At 44.5% G+C, this 17,868-nt stretch overlaps 1 protein-coding gene across 1 annotated transcript; it reads right to left on the minus strand.

Annotated features, from left to right (window-relative positions):
- Positions 1 to 7,907: 7,907 nt before the first annotated feature.
- LOC101919465 (keratin, type I cytoskeletal 19-like) lies at positions 7,908 to 13,036 on the minus strand. Its single transcript, XM_005232643.2, has 8 exons — positions 12,548 to 13,036; positions 11,574 to 11,656; positions 10,849 to 11,005; positions 10,259 to 10,420; positions 9,685 to 9,810; positions 9,282 to 9,508; positions 8,646 to 8,776; positions 7,908 to 8,079 (listed from the first exon to the last, which is right to left on the minus strand). The coding sequence occupies exons 1-8, from the start codon at positions 13,034 to 13,036 to the stop codon at positions 8,054 to 8,056; spliced, it is 1,401 nt and encodes a 466-aa protein (XP_005232700.1). The 3' UTR covers positions 7,908 to 8,053.
- Between the last annotated feature and the right edge of the window lie 4,832 nt (positions 13,037 to 17,868).

Here is a 17,868-nt window from a genome sequence, read left to right on the forward strand (position 1 = left end):
CATCTACAATTATGTTTTATAAATAACAATTTAATTATGAAAAATTATATGACACCAACTGGATAATGGCTCTGTGTAAGACTGTCAGGAAAGGAAGTGTGACAGGTTGTTGCAGGGAATAACTCTCCGTGTGCTCGGCCCAAATGAAGTTGCAGGGTGGCTGAGAGACCTGGGAAAGCATCCTGGCTCTGGGCTAGTCTCATGAGGTGTCTGTGGATATGAGAGAGAATTTTCTCTCTCACTCCTGAAGGCATTTCAAAATGTCAGTCAGGATGTTTTCCTTACTCGCTGCAAATAGAAACATACTTACTCAGAGGAGAGGGAGAAAAGTTTAGTGTCTGGTTTCAGGGTTAAGTCAGGAAGTTGTACATCAAAATAACATTTTCCCTTCAGTTTTGTTTTCCATTCATGGACACGGCATGATGAAAAGTAGGAAATATTTGCTATTGTACATCTTCCTTTAAGATTGTATCTTTTTCAAATACATAGCAGTAGATGGCTGGGCTGAGCGTCTGCCTTCTGAGCTCTTACAGCAACTTGTTTCAAGTATTTGAAATTTCTTTCCTGACTGCCTCTCATGTCTGTTCTTTCCCAGGCACATATCTTTAGAAAAATGCAGTCTGTTAGCTTTCCATCATTCTTTGTACGTGGCACTAGCTGTGTGACATCCAACTTCCTGTATCGATTTGGTATATTGTTTTCTTGCTCAGCCTCTGTGTTGGTGGTTGTTGCTAATTTAGAGGTTTGTTTGTTATGGTTTACAGCAAGTGTTTGTGGAAGCATCTTTTTATAAATGCCCCTCCCAGAACACCCTCACCCACACAGTAGGACACACCTAAAGTTTCATCGTCTACTCAACTTCATTTCTGAAATGTCCAAGGAAGCAAGGCCTTCTCTGGCTGGTAGAAATTTAAATGCTTCACTACAAAACTTAGTGGAGTCTATGTCATAATATGAGCTTGTTCCACTGAGAAGTCCTTTTCTCTTGAAGTGCATGAAATTCTCTGCTGTACTAACAGCTACTTTGGCTTGTGAAACTATTGGGTTACATTCTGTGTAACTGTTGGTTTCCAGTTGCTGACACCCATGTTATGAGGACATGAATTCATTTCTACGTGCTTCTCTGTAATTCTGCAGAAGGGTAAGGATTTGGTAGCTTTTTTTTTCTGGAAAGATGTTTATTGCATCCTTTGATGCAATGATGAATGAGTCATTCCTTTCAAGTGAGCTAAGCTTCATGTCTCTGTTCACAAAAAGAACATGTTTGGATAGTTTGAATATCAAAGTTCACACAAAAAAGACAGTTGTGTGCAACATACCTCACAGCTTCATGTTTAATACATGAAAGGAATATTTAATGCCATTTTCCTCCTAGAATTCATGCAGGCAACATACCTCAAAGAGTGAAGATTAGTTCCTTAAAACTGAAGAAGCCTAATAGATGCAGTATATCTGGAAATGACAGGCTGGGATCAGAGATAGAAGTTATGGAACAAATGGTTCCTGAAAGGAATGTGTTATTTCAGTTTGCTGTAAGATGGAAGCTGTTTTATGAGAGAATAGTTTTCTCTGCAGTTATATGTCTCATAGGATTGTCCAGGCATTTGCAAGTAAACTGAGCTAACTAGATGATCTTAGATAATGTTTCCAGCAAAACCCAAAGGTAATGCTGCAAAAGAAAACCTGAAGGGCTGGGAAAACCTTAACATAAGAGAGATTTCAATGAACTGCAAGGAACCCCAATAGTAACCTGTGAAATGGGACAGTGAAACATTACGAAATCTTGGGCTGTTGCTGCTTATTGCAGCATCAAGCTGCTGCTCCACAAACACACCAAGGCACATCCATCCTTTGGTGTGCCATTTGCTATCACACCCTGCAGCGCAGGGAGCGCAGCACAAGGAGCCGTGAAGGCTTCCTCTGGCATTGCCCAGACTCAGAACTGCCTGGCACCACTCTGATGCGATGCTCATGGATCAGCTGAGCATCTGAACTCACTTTCCCCTACTTGCCCGTCCCAGCAGGCTTAACAGCACTGGAAACAGGCACTGATACATCTTCTGACCACACTGAGGACAGATCTCAGCTATGGGCAGATGAATAAAGCTGAGAAAACTCCAGCTGCTGCAACGAGCAGGGGCTGAAGGGAGCTATGGCTGTGCTTAGGGAAAGGCTGAACAGTGTGACAAGGCAGGAGTCTTCATTTATCACCAGTGAAGGTCTCTTACAGACTCTGTGTTGTGCATCCTTGGCCCTGGCTGCCTGCAGGTATTTGGGTGCAGCCTCAGGTGTGTTTGGTGTGAGTATTAAAAAGGTCTTTTCAATTCTTTTCTGCTTGAGAGACCTCTGAAAGGCTGCTCCAGAGAAGCTGCAATCACCTCTGCCTCTCACACTGGTAGAAAAAAAAAAAAAAGTGTGAATTGAACAGGAAAATGAGATTTAAAACATGGGACTGGTTTTGAAACAGATTTTTTTTTTTTTTTTTGCACCGGGCATAACTAATGGGTCTCTGTGTACCCTCAAAGCTGAGAGTTTGATGGCATTCAAGAAAACCTACCCTTGCGCATTAACTGATGTGCTTTGGGTCAGAGGCAAAATAGGAGGGGGTGGAGGAGAAGGAGGAAGGTGCCTCGGGGGCGGATGGCACCATACTTGTTTGCAATGAGGCCTCTTCCCTTTTCCTGTGATGAAATTGTTACGAGCTCCTGCCCAGAGGAGGATGGTGGACTATTTAAGCCCGAAAGGCTCAGCCAGTGTGGGCATGAATTCAGCCAGTGCCCTGAAGTGGCAGAATTACCATGTGCTCCACAGCAACACGGATGTGTGTTGGCTGAAAGCAGGGGCTGGGCGAGAATGAAGTCTTTTCCCTTTAGGGTGTGTGTGGCAGCAGTAAGGGGCGAAGCTGAAATAGCCTCCGTGGCGGGTTGGGGTGATAGCAGCGTGTGTGGGAAGAGCACATGCAAGCTCCTCTCAGCTCCCGTGGCACCACCTTTCCTGCTCTGCATTCACAGCCTCCTTCGGACTGATGTGTTTGGGAGAAACCGCTGAGGCCACTGAGCACATTTGTGGGGGTACAACTGGACTGTTACCCACCCTTTTCAGTGCTTCTGCGGTGATGAATCCTCTTCCATCCTTCCTACTTTGGTCAAGTCTTGTCAGGAAAATTCAATTTGCTTATGTTGCTACACAGAGAAAAACTGTGGAAGATCTATCTGGGGAATATGACTCACTCTTGTAATTATACATTATAAACAAACTTCCATTATATAATCATCAAGCAATTTTACTAACACCAGATAATCCCATAGAACAATATTTTTCCATAGTAAAGAAGAAATCCAGTCCCTGAAGTATGAGTGTGTTGGACGCGGAACACTGTTATGATTCTGAGGATGCACACTGCTCTTCCTGCCATTGAGGTTCAGCTGCTGAAAAGCATGAAAGTGTTCTCCTCTCCACTAAAATGTAAATGACGAGGGTTTTTTCTTACCTCAATAAAAATCTAGATATTTGAAACCTGGAAAATCTGAGAAAATTTGATTCAGATTTATCGAAACGTATTAGGGCTCAATCATGCTTATTATTTTAATAGTGGATTAACTGAGGGTTCTAAACAAAAAGTAATTCCCACCTAACGTTTCCCAGTTGTTTACTCTGTAACAAGGGCACAATGTGCTTTGGAATCCTTTTCTCCCACCAGCTCAGCTGTTGATGCCTGGCAGCAGTTCCATCCAGAGATATTTGGGGTTGAAAATACTGTCAGTTCCAACTAATTCCAGTGAAAAGTATGATTTTCTCTAAATGCATTTTTGTAATCAGAAATCGTTCTGTCAAAAAACTGTGCCTTATTCTTCTCCTAGTAGTGGGACCCTCAACAGGTGGACTTTGGTTTGTTCCCACAGCAGTTTATACAACTGTCATGAACCACCGGTGCCCCATGGGAACATCTTCAAATATACGTAGCGTTACTTAGTGGAACAGTATGCAGGATGTATTGTTCATTCTTTTTCTTTCTTCCTGTGTATATTTATGGCCACATCTAATAAAAAAAAAGCAGTCTGGTTTTAGAGCTCGGTGAAGTTCTGTGAAAACCATCTGTGTATGTTCATTCCCTGCATGTGAAAAACATACTTAGTTTTTTTTAAAAAGTGAAGGTTTTTAAAATACCTGTTTTGAAGTGAGAGAGTAAGTCCCCACCCCACCTCTCCTGCACTTTTCTGCAAGACCGGGTGTAGGTCTTGGCATGTACCCACACCCCAAGATGTGTGGTCATGGGGAATATCCCTGGAATGTACCCTCATCACCTCTGATGGTCCTAATGCAGCAGATTCACCCGCCTGTCAGTTAAAACTGGACTGCAGCACTGGGAGGTGATCTGCTGCCCTCCAGGTAAGGGTAGTTAGAAGTAAACATCTCTCTTTCAGGAAAAAAATAATTCTTGCATACATTATAGTTGATCTGTTACTCATTTGTTATTGCAGAGACTAGTACTGATGAAACATTAAAGGGCACCTTCAAAAGATCCACCACCCAATGGAACGATGGTGATTATGATAGGAACAGTAATTAGGTGAGTCAGAGCTGTTAAGAGGCTTTTAGAGTACAAACCCTTTGGTTGGGAACTTCTTAATTTTGGGTCTAAACAGCCCCTTGCACAGCTGACTCTGGGGTCTCAGCTAATGCTACTTCATTGGTGACACCTTCATCAGCAAAGGGTCATTATAACACAATTACAACCCCTATGGAGAGCCTGGGTTTCACTGTACTCCTGCCTAACATGATGCAAAATATTCCAGTGCCATTTGAAAAACATAAACAGGTATGATTAACAAATTGGTGCAGGGAGTTTCAGCCTGGCATCCATTCTGTGCACTTACACACAGGAGCCCACAGCTGGGGTCTTCAAAGAGGCAGGGAGGAGGCCCGCATCACCTCCTGCGATAGTCACACACACAGAATCAGGTCACATCAACCTCACTACGAATGTGACCATTAAATACGGATGAGTGAGCTGGAGCAAGATGCCAGGGCTGATAACTTGTTCTGTGTTTTCAGCTCACAGGATCTCCCCAGCACATACCGCAGGCTCTACTTCATCTGTTTAGCCAAATGTTTCTGTTCGAAGAAGGTTAGCCAAGCAATCAGAGCGGAGTTTGCCACACGCCTCTCCCCTGGGCACCCTTTGGCAGGCTCGGTGAGAGCCGAGTGCCCTCTTGAGAGCAGGCGGCAGCGCCTGGCACAGGCCGGCTGTGCCCATCTCCTCCTGCATCTCCAAATGTCCCCTGTAGTGAAATGCAAAATGTGTCTGAATCCCTCGGCAGCATGGGTGCAGGGATCGGCGGTGGCAGGAGGGGACACTTCCCCACCCTGCTGCTGTGCAGGTGTCCCTGGACAGTCCTGAAATTACTGTATAATATGTATCATTACATTTTATATAATAGTATTTTAATTTCTTAGTGTTGTACTCTTGTTGTACACTCTAACAGCAACTTCCATTTAGCTGCGGAGAGCATTAGCCAAACTTCTCGGCATCTCCTGGCCTTTTAGCCAAATGTAAGTCCCACTTCCAGCAGAGCAGCAGACCTGTCTCACGTCCCGCAGGAATGCTCCAGAACAGGAGAGGGCTGTGCCAGCCCAGGCACTTGGGAGCGGGAGGCTGGCAGGTCGGTTTGGTTTGGATCTGCTAGTTAAGGAGAGCTGACACCTTATGGAGAGATCGGGAAATTGCCAGGGTGTCTGCTCTGCCGGTATTTACCGAGCACTTTCTCCATTTCCTTGTTCTTCAGCACAAACAGCATTTGCATGTAGTGAAAATTTATTATTCCAGCTGCTCTCAAGTTTTTATCTGAAATCAAATACAGTGCTCGTAAAAAACTTTTGCTTGAGTCTTGGTACAAACTGGATAGACTACCAGTTTTGCCCAGTGTTCTCAGGCAAACCTTCAATTTCTCTTTCCTCTGAACAAAGCAAAACAAAACAAAAACAAACAAAACAAAACAAAACAAAACAAACCCAAACCAAAACAAACCAAAACAAAAGAAAAAAAGAAGCAAAACCAACCCAGCATAAATATTTTCACAAGCTCTTCAGGTTGATATTTTACTCTGTGGTGGGAAGAGGGAAATGCCAGTGCCAACAGCAGTATAAAGTGAAAACTCAGATGCTAAATTCACAGGATTTTAGTTTTGGTGAGAAATCGTTTCTCACTTCAGGGAGGATTTGACTGATGCTGTTTAGCCAAAATCCTCCGCTGGGAGGAGCGAGCAGCAGTTGGGGTGGCCCATCTGCAGAACTGGGGTGTTTTGTACAAGGGTTTGTACAACCGTGGCTGCTGCCCGGGAGAAATCGCAGTCTGGGAAGAGCAAGGTGGCAAACCTGGCACAATAGCAGGTGTGTGTGCTGCTGGCTTTAACCTCTTCCTCCCCAGGGACACATCAGCCAGAAACATGGTGTTGGCCCTTTGCTGGCATTTCTTTTCCAGACACCGGGAGCCAGCAGTGCCTCTGGGCTCTGACTGCTCCACGTCCCCACGGCTCCTCATAGCCTTCCTGCCAGGGGTCAGTCATGTTGCTTCTTTGCCTCAAAGCCAAAATACCATATCTTCCCTTTGGCCCGTCCCTGCTTATTGCAGCACATAAAGTGACCATGAGCAGAGGCAGAAATTCTGCTCTTCCAGGTGTGTGGCATATTCAAGAGTGGGATTTGGGGAAATGCACTTGCTTTTATGCTTCAAATATTTTTTCTTAATTTCTCAGCAAAGGACTCCAAAATACTTGACATGTGTTTAGGTGTGAGAAATGGTTGTGCCATGATATATGGCTGTAAAAAGGACTTTGAAACCATCTGCTTTTTCCATCCTGTGGGTGTCTCTGCACAGCTACGGATGTGCAACCACACCTTGGCTGTCTCAAGAGAAGAGGAGATTCATGATAAAATTTGAATGCTGTCATCTCAGCACCTGCTCTCAGCTCTGCTTACAGTCACCCGAGGGAAGAGCCACTTGCGTTGCACGGTCCCCCTCCCCGGACACAGAAAAGATGTGATTTGTCTGACACCGAAGAGATGGGATTTGCTCTGCAAGGGAAGCAGGCTCACTCAGACATGCTTGCATTACAGAAGTCCAGAAGACAGGTGAGGTCAGAAGACACCTCCCTCTCCCCAGATGACTGCAATGCAGACCTGTTAAGACATGTATGACTGACATCATACTCCCCAGCAGCCAACACAACTCACAGATGTGTCACATCTGGAGAGCAGCTTGAAAAGATCACCAGGGGTGGCTGCTGAGCTGATAACTGTGTATGTCTATACACCATCCTGAACTGGATTTGTCATGGAAATTTGTGTCACTGATCTCTCTGTTCTCCTTTCATTGATGAGCTCCAGCTCCACTTACCTCCTCCTTTGTTGTTCTGCAATTAATTTAAGCACAATGCTCTGTGGGAAGCACACAGGCATCTGCCTGAACTGGCTGTTCATGTAGATCATGGAGGATGTCATGCAGGAACGGGCAACGTGTGCTACGGGCTTTGACAGGGAGGAGGTGGACAAGACCTGCAAGGCCAGCGAGGCGATTCTCTGGCTCCCACTGGAAAAGCAGCTTTGTTCCCAGTGGAGTAGGATCCTGACCAGTTCAGGTGACCCTTGTGCGTGGCTTTCCAGCTTTTCCTGCTGGGGCCGTGGCAGAGGCTGGCCAGCCCGGCTGAGGTTGTGGTTTGCCCCTGCGTCAGCGACTGGTTTGCTAAAGGAACTCAGTTTCCAGACACAGGTTTCTTGATTGCATCAGGCAGAAGCAAAGTTTTATTAGAGAAATGTTTTCACCAGCAGGTACATTAGTGATCCTGACTAACTCAAGTAATTTCTAGAGATTACAGCATTACAGAACAGAATAGCAGAACAGAGAAAAAGGGGGCTCCCAAGAGCCCCTTTAGGTACATAGCAAAGCATCACTGAGTTACTTCTACTATCTCTGCATAGAGGCATGCAGTGAACATTGAGTGTTCTTGTTTTGTCTGTGGGTTTCTCTGTACGTCATCTTCTAGTCCATTCCTCCTTAATCACAAATTCTTCTGCAGGTCACTGGAGAAAAAATATAGCAGCATTATTTGATTGGAACAGAGATAAAATCCTTCAAATAACAAAAATTTGGTCTGTGTAGTGCCCTTATTTTAAGAATACACTCTGTTAAGCAAGAACAGTTGGCAGACAGCTCAGGAAACTCCAGAAATCCCCTAAATACTTGTGTTTTAATGGGAATTTGCAATTGTCAAGTTACAGACTTGTTCTTCTTTTCACTCCTTACAGACTCTTTCGCTAAGCTTTGTTTGGCTGTCATCTTTACTTCTACTTCCAGATCTTTTCTCTATGCCTCATTTCCTGAACTTTCTCCTTAGTTCTACTGCTCCCCCTTGTCTCTCCTTTGCTTTCTCCAACGCTGTACTCAGTCAGAGCTCTCTTTAAACATACTAGTGACACAGCCGATTTTGCACTTCAGGTGGATCCATTGTAACAGATCACACCAGTAGCTTAGTAACTCTCTGCAAAGATACCAATAACATGTCCTAGGAAAGCGTGTTGTCTCAGGGCCTTATTAGAAAGGAGCAAACTGAAAAAAAGTTTTCCTTTGATGAAAACACAACTCTTACCTTGTATATCTCCAGTCTTGCAGGGTGGGACTTGGGGCTGGCAATGGGAAGATGAAGTTGTAGTATAGGTGTGGCTTGTCCTAATGACTCCTCCTCCTACACCAGTTCCGACGCCGATTCCTCCTCCATGACTAGTGGGATCAATTTGTGAGAGAAATAGGGAATTTTAGAACTTCACATGACACTGCTAACTGACTACATGACACAAAGACTCAAGCTATGCCTTTCGTAGGGACTAGAGTATTTGTCATTGCCTTCTTTTTTCAGAGTTGCTTTGCGTTTGTGCTCCCCTTTGGCATGTAAGTGCAATGTGGAGCGTTGCAATCAATTCCTATTTTGACAGTTCTTGTCCATCTTTCTATAGAACAGAGATTGTTAGGAGTGCTGACATAATACAAGTAGTTACAATGTTGTAACTAGCAGTTGATAGATTTAGTTTCTCTGCTTTGCAGATCCTAAGGAGTGACATTTAGTTCAGATTTGAATGACATCATCACAGTAAAGTTGCTCATGAGGCAATTTCTTCATCTCAAAGAAAGCATTAAGATGGACCAAAGAGTATGTTGGATTCCCAAGCTGCAATACAGATCCTTGGTATTTTCATTTATTCTCTAGTGTATTTAGAGATGTACATACATAAGGTCCTGCTGTCCTCCTTCCAACAAGCACCGGTAGGTCTGAATCTCCTGCTCCAAACGGCACTTGACATCCAGTAAGGTCTTGTATTCTTGGTTCTGGCACTCTATTTCCGCTCTTATTTCAGCCAATTGCTGCTCCACGCATGTGATCTGGTTCTGTAGCTCACCGAGGAGGGTGTTGTACTGGCACTCAGTCTCAGCCAGAGAGGATTCCAAATTATTTCTCTGATAAACAAGACAACCAAAGAAGTGACATTCATTTAAGTGTCACTCTGGGTTTTATTATTTCCAATCCAAAAAGGAAAGAGCTATTGACCACCACCATGCTGATTGGTAGGTCTGGCTGTTCATGCTAAGAAATCCAGCAGTAACCGTGTCAGAGCTGTAAGCTCACCACCCACCTGGCTGAGCTGAGCTTGGAGATCGATTTCCAGGGCTTGCAATTGGCGTCTCAGTTCAGTAACCTGGTTGTTGCACGTCTCTACCTCCTGACCGCTTGTAATAACCTCCCGATTCACCTCCTCAATCTGAAAATCACCAATTGAGAATGAAGAGCCTCAGAGAATATCTGTATAAATTGGACTTGCTTTTACAGAAACAGTATACAGTAAATAGCTGGCAAGGAGAAAAGTGAACAGGGTGAGTTCTCTGTGCACTGGGCGTTAACCGCCAGCTTCAACTGTTTGCTGTTTTACAAATCGCATTAACCTCATGGCTATTAAGTCTCTTTAATCCAAACGTGGAACATCTCAGTTCCAACAACACACCAGAAGGCCTTGTGGCAAACGCTGCTGTTCCAGATGGGACATAACAAACTGGTCAGACAGGCTGTGGAACACAAGGTATAATGAGCACTGATCTCAGGCTTCACTGTAAGGGAAGAACTGCTTATTTTCTCCATGCTGTTTTCTGAAATGCTCCTGTGCCCTGAAATGTGCATGTCAGTTGGTTTCACAGCAGGACTGTGTCGCTTACCTTGCACTCATACCAATCCTCAACTTCCTTGCGGTTGCGCGCTATCAGTGTTTCATACTGGCATCTCAAATCCTCCAAGATTTGCCTGAGATCTGGTCCAGGGCAGGCATTGACCTCCACGCTCACGTCTCCAGTTGATTGTTTTCTCAGGCAGTTCATCTCCTGGAAATACAACCCAGATCAGATGCGTACTGTCTTTTGAAAGACAGCATAGAAGAGCAGAGCTCGGTGGCTGAGAACAGCACTCCCTGCAAGGGTTGCTTCCTGGCTATGGTGGTAAAAAGCACTGGAAGATGGTGCAAGTGTTTTCCCCAACAAATCTGCTGGGTAATTTCTCTTCCACTGGAACTAGCGGCACTTTCACCCCACGCTGGCACTCCCAGAGCCAGCATAGCCCCGAGAGCAGCAGCCGCCTCTCTGCCAAGGCTCCTGTGCCACCCACGAGGCAGAAAGGTCTGAACCGCAGGAGTGTTTGATGGGAAAGCTGTGCCAGGAAATTAGTGAGTCTTTACTTCTAAATTTAGAGCACATTCATGTAGGCAGTTTTATGTCAGGGCCGTGGTGCTGCTAGGGAAATGGCAGGACCCTACCTCCTCGTGGTTCTTCTTCAGGCAGCAGAGCTCCTCCCGCAGCGACTCCAGCTGTGCCTCCAGGTCAGACCTGCACAGAGTCAGCTGATCCAGGACTTGGCGTAAACCATTAATGTCAGCCTCCACGCTCTGGCGCAGGGCCAGCTCTGTCTCGTACCTGGTTGTACAAGAAAGCAGAAATTCAGAACGGTTAACATCTCACACGCGCTCCGTTTGTGCAAAGATCTCCTTTCCCAACTACCTGCTCTAAACCGTATTTTGTTGTCTAAGCTGAACGCACTGTGCATTGGATTTCTGCCCTGCGCTGTCTGTTATGTGAAAACTTTTCTTCCTCACCCATTTTTTTTTCCTGCTCCTGATCACTATATGTTCAATATCACTGTATGTTTGGTATCACTTATTCAGCTGCGTTTCTGTTTTGCTGATCCCAATCCGCACCGGTCTGTGATGGAAGTGTGCCAGCTATACCACTAAGGACCGCTCCCTGCAATGTGGGTCCCCAGCCCGCACCAACACTGTTGCCAAATGTTTTACCCAAGAATACTAATTAAGGGAGTGCTGGTGACCAAGAGCAAAATGCCTTTCATCACTCCATCCTCTCCTAAGGCAGTGGTGTAGTAAGACTTGTCTGAAGTCTCTGTAATTAGTGCACTGAGACTCCACAAGTAAGATGTAAAGGAGCAGGGAGGAGGTGATGGGGTTCAGCTACACAGAGGGGCACTCACTTCACACGGAAGTCGTCAGCAGCCATCCTGCTGTTATCAATGTCGAGAATGATCTTGTTGTTATCAATGGTTGCACAGACAATCTGGAAAAGAGCAGACCATGAGACATGCCTCATTTCTCTCAGCTGTTGTGCTCCATAGGTCTCTCTAGATTGCAGTTAGGTAGTAACTCTTCATAATTTCCTTTTTCTGTTACTTAAGTAATCTTGTTCCTTGAGCAGAGCAGTTGCAGGAGATAGTTTTGCCTCCTTAACTCACAGTCAGTAAAGAAAAGAGGTCAACTGTGCAGGGGCTGGGAGTTAAGGAGCTGTGAGATGGGACTTTTCAGTTTCAGGATCTGAGGGCAAGTTCCAAAGATGCTTCACAAAGAAGTGAACCTAGAGAAACTTCCTTAAGATATTAAATCTCAACTGATATTCAAGCTGGTGTGTTCCAGGCTTCAAGCTTAAGGATCTCCAGGGAAAATGGTTGGAAGGTATCTTTAAGCCTTAAGATCAGCCATAATTTTCATTGCAGATATATTAGTATCAAGCTGTTTGTGCCACTGTGGCAAACGATTTCAAATACTCAGCTTTTCTCACCTAGAATTTATAATGTTTCACTTGACACAGCGTTTGATATGTATGTTTTGCCCTTGTCCTATAGTTCTCTTTGCTTTGCTTTTCCTGCTGGGCTGACACCACTACATTTCCTCAGAGCACACTTGGTAATATTAATAATTGTATAGTCAAAACAGAGTGCAACAAAGCACCCTTTTCCCTTTTTTGGGGGTATGATCCCACCTGTGTCACCTTGCAGCATGCACCTGTGATATGCACCCACACGCAACAATGTCGTAGAGGAACTTGCCAAAAGTTATGTTTGCAAAGACATTTAGCAGCACCAAAGTTACATCTAACAATTGCAGTAGCTTCTAAATACAAATTCAGAAATAAGCTTTCAATAAGGGAGGAACAACTGAAAAAGGGCATTACCTGATTCTGAAGATCTTCAATTTCTTTGTAATAGCAGCTGTAGTCCCGGGGCTCGCAGGAGAGGCCCTGTGTAGCATACCACTCTCTGATTCTGCATTCCAGTTCAGCATTTTCCTTCTCCAAGCACTTCACCTTGTCCAGATAGGAAGCCAGGCGGTCATTGAGATTTTGCATGGTGACCTTCTCATCGCAGGATGAAAGCAAACAGTCGCCACCAAGACCACCAACAACCACACCACCTCCAAGGCCAAAACCAAGGCCATTGCCATAGCAGTTGCCACCTCCATAGCTCCCACCAGCCAAGCTACCAACACTCAGACCCCCTCCATAATTCACTCCACCGCAGTAACTCCTTCCAGAAAAACCTCTGCCACTGCCTATCGTATAGGAAGAAATCCGTGCTCCACCACCACCACCAATGATACAGCTGCCACCACTGCTCCTGCCTTTGCTAGACACAGTAATAGTCTCCTTAATGTTGCAACTCATGGCGACAGCAGTTGGAAATGCAAGCAGAAGCCCAAAGCAAGATGCACAGCTTGATATTAAATCAGACTGCGAGTTGTCCGTTGTGGCGAAACTCTATTTATACCTTCCACAGTGGGTGTCACCACTGTTTCTTCTTCCCATAAGGCTGGCTACTCTAGCCATTGGTGCCAAGAATAATTTCTCAAAGGGAAGTTTCCTTTCAAGAATCCTGGTAGACAAGGAAGATACTTTACATGTCTCTTGCTAATTTCAAAAATACATTAGCAATAATGTTTTATGAATCATCAGCTTTTTGTTTATGATGCAAACTTTACAACATTAAGCCAGGAAAAACACTGTCCTAAATTATATACCAGGAAGAAATCATTAAAGGTTATTGCATCAAAGAGCTCTTTATCTCTCATTAATTTATTTTCATTTTATTTTGAGTTGAATAAGCAGTTTTCATGCAAGGTGCTGATGTTGGAATATGTAAGATGAAAAAGAAAGAGTAAGTACGAAGTTTGACTCTCAACTGATGTATGAGGAATGATGTAAGAACTCTGTGGAAAGATCAGAGACACAGAGATTAATCTTTAAGTCTCTCCACTGGCAAAATGACAAATGCAGAACACACTTCTACAAGACAACTGAGACCGTGGAGTGATCTCTTAATGGACGTAGGTGAAAGGGGTTTCATATATGATCATGGCTCTCCAGTAATTCACAAAGGATTTGTTTCTTTATGTGGAAAGCATAAAGTAAGGTAAAAGTACCTTAAATATTTCCTGTTGTTCAGTGAAAGATATTTCTGCAGTTTTCATCATTGTGGATAGGGTGGGTGTTTTGAAACAGCGAACAGGAGTGGAAACATCCTATGGCCATCCTGTGGCCAGTTTCTCTGTCCATATGTGCTGCATTCTAATGAGAGGTTTGGGACTACTGTCCTAGGAAATGCAAAGACAGACTTGCTGCTTCATCTGGCAGAGCAATCATTGCCCCATCCAGTTCTACGCTGGCTTGGGGAAGACGGGTTGAGTACAAACTACATGTTATTCTCTGTCACTAATATCACCAAATCTTAACTAGGCAGAGAAAATAAAAGTAAGAATCCTTTCACTCTCCTGACATCAAAATTCAGGCTAAGCTCGTTTTCATGAGATGTTTTGCTAAGACTCAAAAGCAATGGCCTTCTCTCTAGAGAGAAACTGTTTCTACTGGCCATTGAGCAAGAGAGCTTTCTGAAATGAACCCGTCACTGTAAGAAATTCTCCAAGCCTGCTTCACCAGGGAACAAATTAGTTCAAACTCTTGCTCAAATCCTCACTCTGTGTCAGGATTGTGGATTGGAATAGCTATTATTATGGCAAGTAAATAATTCCATTTACTGAAGGACTGAATTATCCCAATATTCATGGGCTTGCCCATCATTCTATTGTTTTTAGTCTCCTTATTTCTTTTGAAAGGATGCCTCCCTTTATCTCTGCATCCTTGGATGTTACTTATCCAGTACAACGAAAGCCAGCAGCATTCCGGTGATATCTCCAGCAAGCTGGAGACAGAGATGTGGAGAGACTTGCTCAAAGTGATTTGCTCAAAGACAAAGAGCACACCTCTGGTGAAGCGTGGAGCTGAGCCTAGGTCTCCCATATCAGACTGCAGTGCCTGAATGTCAGCCTGCCCTTCCTTCCAAGTCGTGCTTCACTCAGTCCCTAAATACAAAGGAACAGAGCTCAGAATAGGTAAAAACTGTAATAAAGTTATTGTGTATAGGAAGGAATACCTGGATTTCATTACTAGGACTGGAGAACATAATTGGAGTCAGGGTGTGGTGGTAAGAATGAACCGAAACTGATGTAATATTGCATTGCTTGAAGCTTTGCCTGTCCTGTGTATGATTCTTGAGAAGTTTCCCAATAGCTGTCTGCAGCAAGCATCTTTTCTGAGTGAGCACACATTCCTTCCTCTGACCCACAGTTATCATTTGAGCACATCAGAATAATGCAGGCAGAAACATGGAATGACTTACTCCTTTGTGGGAGTGGAGGATGTCTACATGCCTATTGTGGTAATTATTGCAGAGAGCAGAGAGGATGGCTTCTGCTCTTCTGAGATATGTTGGTTCCCCGTGGGCCTGTAGCTTTATCCATTAGACCCACCTTGTTCTGCTGTGGACCTTCAAGCAGGCAACCCAGATCCTCACACGGCACAGACTTGCCCTCTTTCTAGCTATTTTTCCTTTTTGTCTTCAGGAAATGGGTGCACAAGTTAAGCTAAGATAAAATTACATAATTGTTCTGAAGACCTTAAAAAACAAATTAAACTTTCCCTCCTGTTTTCATTCAGTTATTTGAACTCATAAGCTTCCTGGGTCTGTCTCATTAGCACAAATACAGAAATCTCATGGAAATGTAGTTTCCAGCTCAACGTTTGCAGCTCCATAATTTGCAGCTCTTTAATATATGGGTTGTTTCCAGGGTGTATTCTGCTGGGGAACTGTTTATCACAAGCCACCTTCTCATGAGCTGCTTTCCAGACGCATCCCAACTTGTAGGTCCACAAACAACATCACAGTGTTTTAGGAGGTGAGTCTGTGCAGCCCTGGGGGCTTTCCAGAGGCATATTCATAAAGTCTGGGTTATTAGAGTCCTTCTGGTCATGTCATTAGGTTTCTTTAACCTCTCAGGAATTTAGGACAGCTCCTTTGTGAAAGTGCATGCTTTGCACCTGCTGGACCTGGTGGGAAGGGTGGGAAGGCTTTTGATATGGATACAGGGAACGAGGTGGAGCAGCTAGATGTCAGTAGCAGTTCGCGAGAGAAGAAAACTAGCCCAGACCTGGTGGGAATCAGCTGGGGCTCCCAGAAGAAAGTGGCAAGCTTTTATTTATTGTAGGTAGCCTAGAGTTTCCAGAAAACTGAAAACTGGAAGAGTGTCACTACAGTGTCTTTATTTTTAGAAATGAGAGTGTGAGGACTTGTAGATTGGGAAGGATTGAGGCCAGAAAGGGCAGCACTGGGTGGTCCTACTGTCTGTCTTTGCGCTGAGCAAGGCAGGAGAAGACAGTGGGAAAGGAAAAGGAAAAGATTTGCTTTCTGACTTCTCAGCCAGAGCTCTGAGAACAACCGGGATATACACAGAGGAGTCAATGGAACTTTGCCATTATAATCAGCCAATGGAACTTTGCCATTATAACCGTGATAAGTATCTCTTTTGATCTCTTGTGAAGCACTGGCCCTACACGTCTACTGAGAGATATCTGCATCGAGTCTAGGACTTTCTGTAGGGTTGGAACGAATTTTTAAGACTTGATTTATTAAAAGCGTCTTCCTGTGGACACTCCTGAGTCATTATTGCAGTTGTTCCAGTGCTGCATTTTCTTATTTTGCTCTAGCCCCTGGATACTATTGAGTTTAGTGTCTTGTAGATTAAATAAAAGAAATACCACTGAGACATCTTCTCTCCATGGTCTTTTACAACAGGAGAAGGGCACCTTTCATCTCCTCCCTGATACATTAATGACTGAGCTTCTTCAGACACTTGCTGCCTACAGGCCTTGGGGATGCTGCTTTCCTGGAAGGTTTCAGGTTATGTTAAGTCTACCTCTGCAGTAACTGAGAAATTGGTATCTATATAAAAGAACTGATGCTAGAAAAGTGTGCCACACTATATGTATATATGGTCCTGAAATGGTTTTGTCTTTGTACCCTTTCCCCTCCTCCCCCAAAGCCGGCTGTTCCATAACCTCCAGCTTCTGACAGAAGAGGAGTAACCAGGAGTTTTGCTTTGCCAGGTCATCTCCTAAGTGAATATGACTATGTAACAGCCACATCGCATATACCAGAAATAACAGCAGCCATATCCAGCGTAGGGTGGAGTGGACATGTAAAACTGATCAATGCTTGGGTTTCTGGACCAGCAGACAATTTAACCATCAAAACACCCTCCAGCTGATAATGTTTTTTAACTGAAAATTCTCCAAACCCAGAATGACTCTGCAAGCCCAGTTCCCACGGCTGCACACACCAGTAGTGCTCCAGGGCCCCGAGTTACCAAACTGCTGCCCTTGCTTCTCTGGGCAGGTCAGTGTCGGGATATGTGCACGTTACTGTGCTAGTCCATGCTGACTCAGCACCAGCTACATGGCTGCTGTTTGAGGCCCAAAGGAGGGAGTGATCTTTGCCATGCTCGTGAGGCTTAAGACATAATGGCTTTGTGTACCCAAAGGCCCTAACTGGCTTTTTTCTCCATTGTTTTCTCTGTTGAGCTGCACTTTTTCAGCTCCCATCCTGCCCTCGCCAGTTCTCCAAAGAAGGGGTGTTTAATGTAAAGATGATCTTTCAACAGCTCCTGATGTTCAGGCTGAAACTCTTTGAAATAGAAGGATGACCAGTAAATGACTCAGTCACTATGTGAAAATAGATAGAAAACAAACCTTTTGTCTCCAGTCCTTTTCCCACTGAGGAGATTCCTATAAAATGAAAAGGATAGGTTGGAATATAAGCCGTGTCAGCAGAAATTGAATTAGTTGTGGAGACCAAGTTTTCCTCTTCAACCTAATCCCAGGCCCCAGCCTGGATGATGAAGTATGAAAGGGCACAGCCCAGGTGTGTCAGCACTAGACTGGGGCCAAGGCAATCTGTTTCCAGATGTTCCATCACTGACTTTCAAAATTTTTCTAAAAATTGTGTTTTAGCACAATGCTCTGTGGGAAGCACACAGGCATCTGCCTGAACTGGCTGTTCATGTAGATCATGGAGGATGTCATGCAGGAACGGGCAACGTGTGCTACGGGCTTTGACAGGGAGGAGGTGGACAAGACCTGCAAGGCCAGCGAGGCGATTCTCTGGCTCC

The sequence above is a fragment of the Falco peregrinus genome, chromosome 18 (assembly GCF_023634155.1).
Source record: "Falco peregrinus isolate bFalPer1 chromosome 18, bFalPer1.pri, whole genome shotgun sequence".
Taxonomy (NCBI): Eukaryota; Metazoa; Chordata; class Aves; order Falconiformes; family Falconidae; genus Falco; species Falco peregrinus.

Coding starts and splice junctions, on each gene's coding strand:
- LOC101919465 (XM_005232643.2), bottom strand. CDS start 13,036: ATGAGTTGCAACATTAAGGAGACTATTACTGTGTCTAGCAAAGGCAGG. Junction 11,006..11,573: donor GCTGACGACTTCCGTGTGAA/GTGAGTGCCCCT, acceptor TTGTACAACCAG/GTACGAGACAGAGCTGGCCC. Junction 8,777..9,281: donor GGAGGACAGCAGGACCTTAT/GTATGTACATCT, acceptor TGATCCCACTAG/TCATGGAGGAGGAATCGGCG.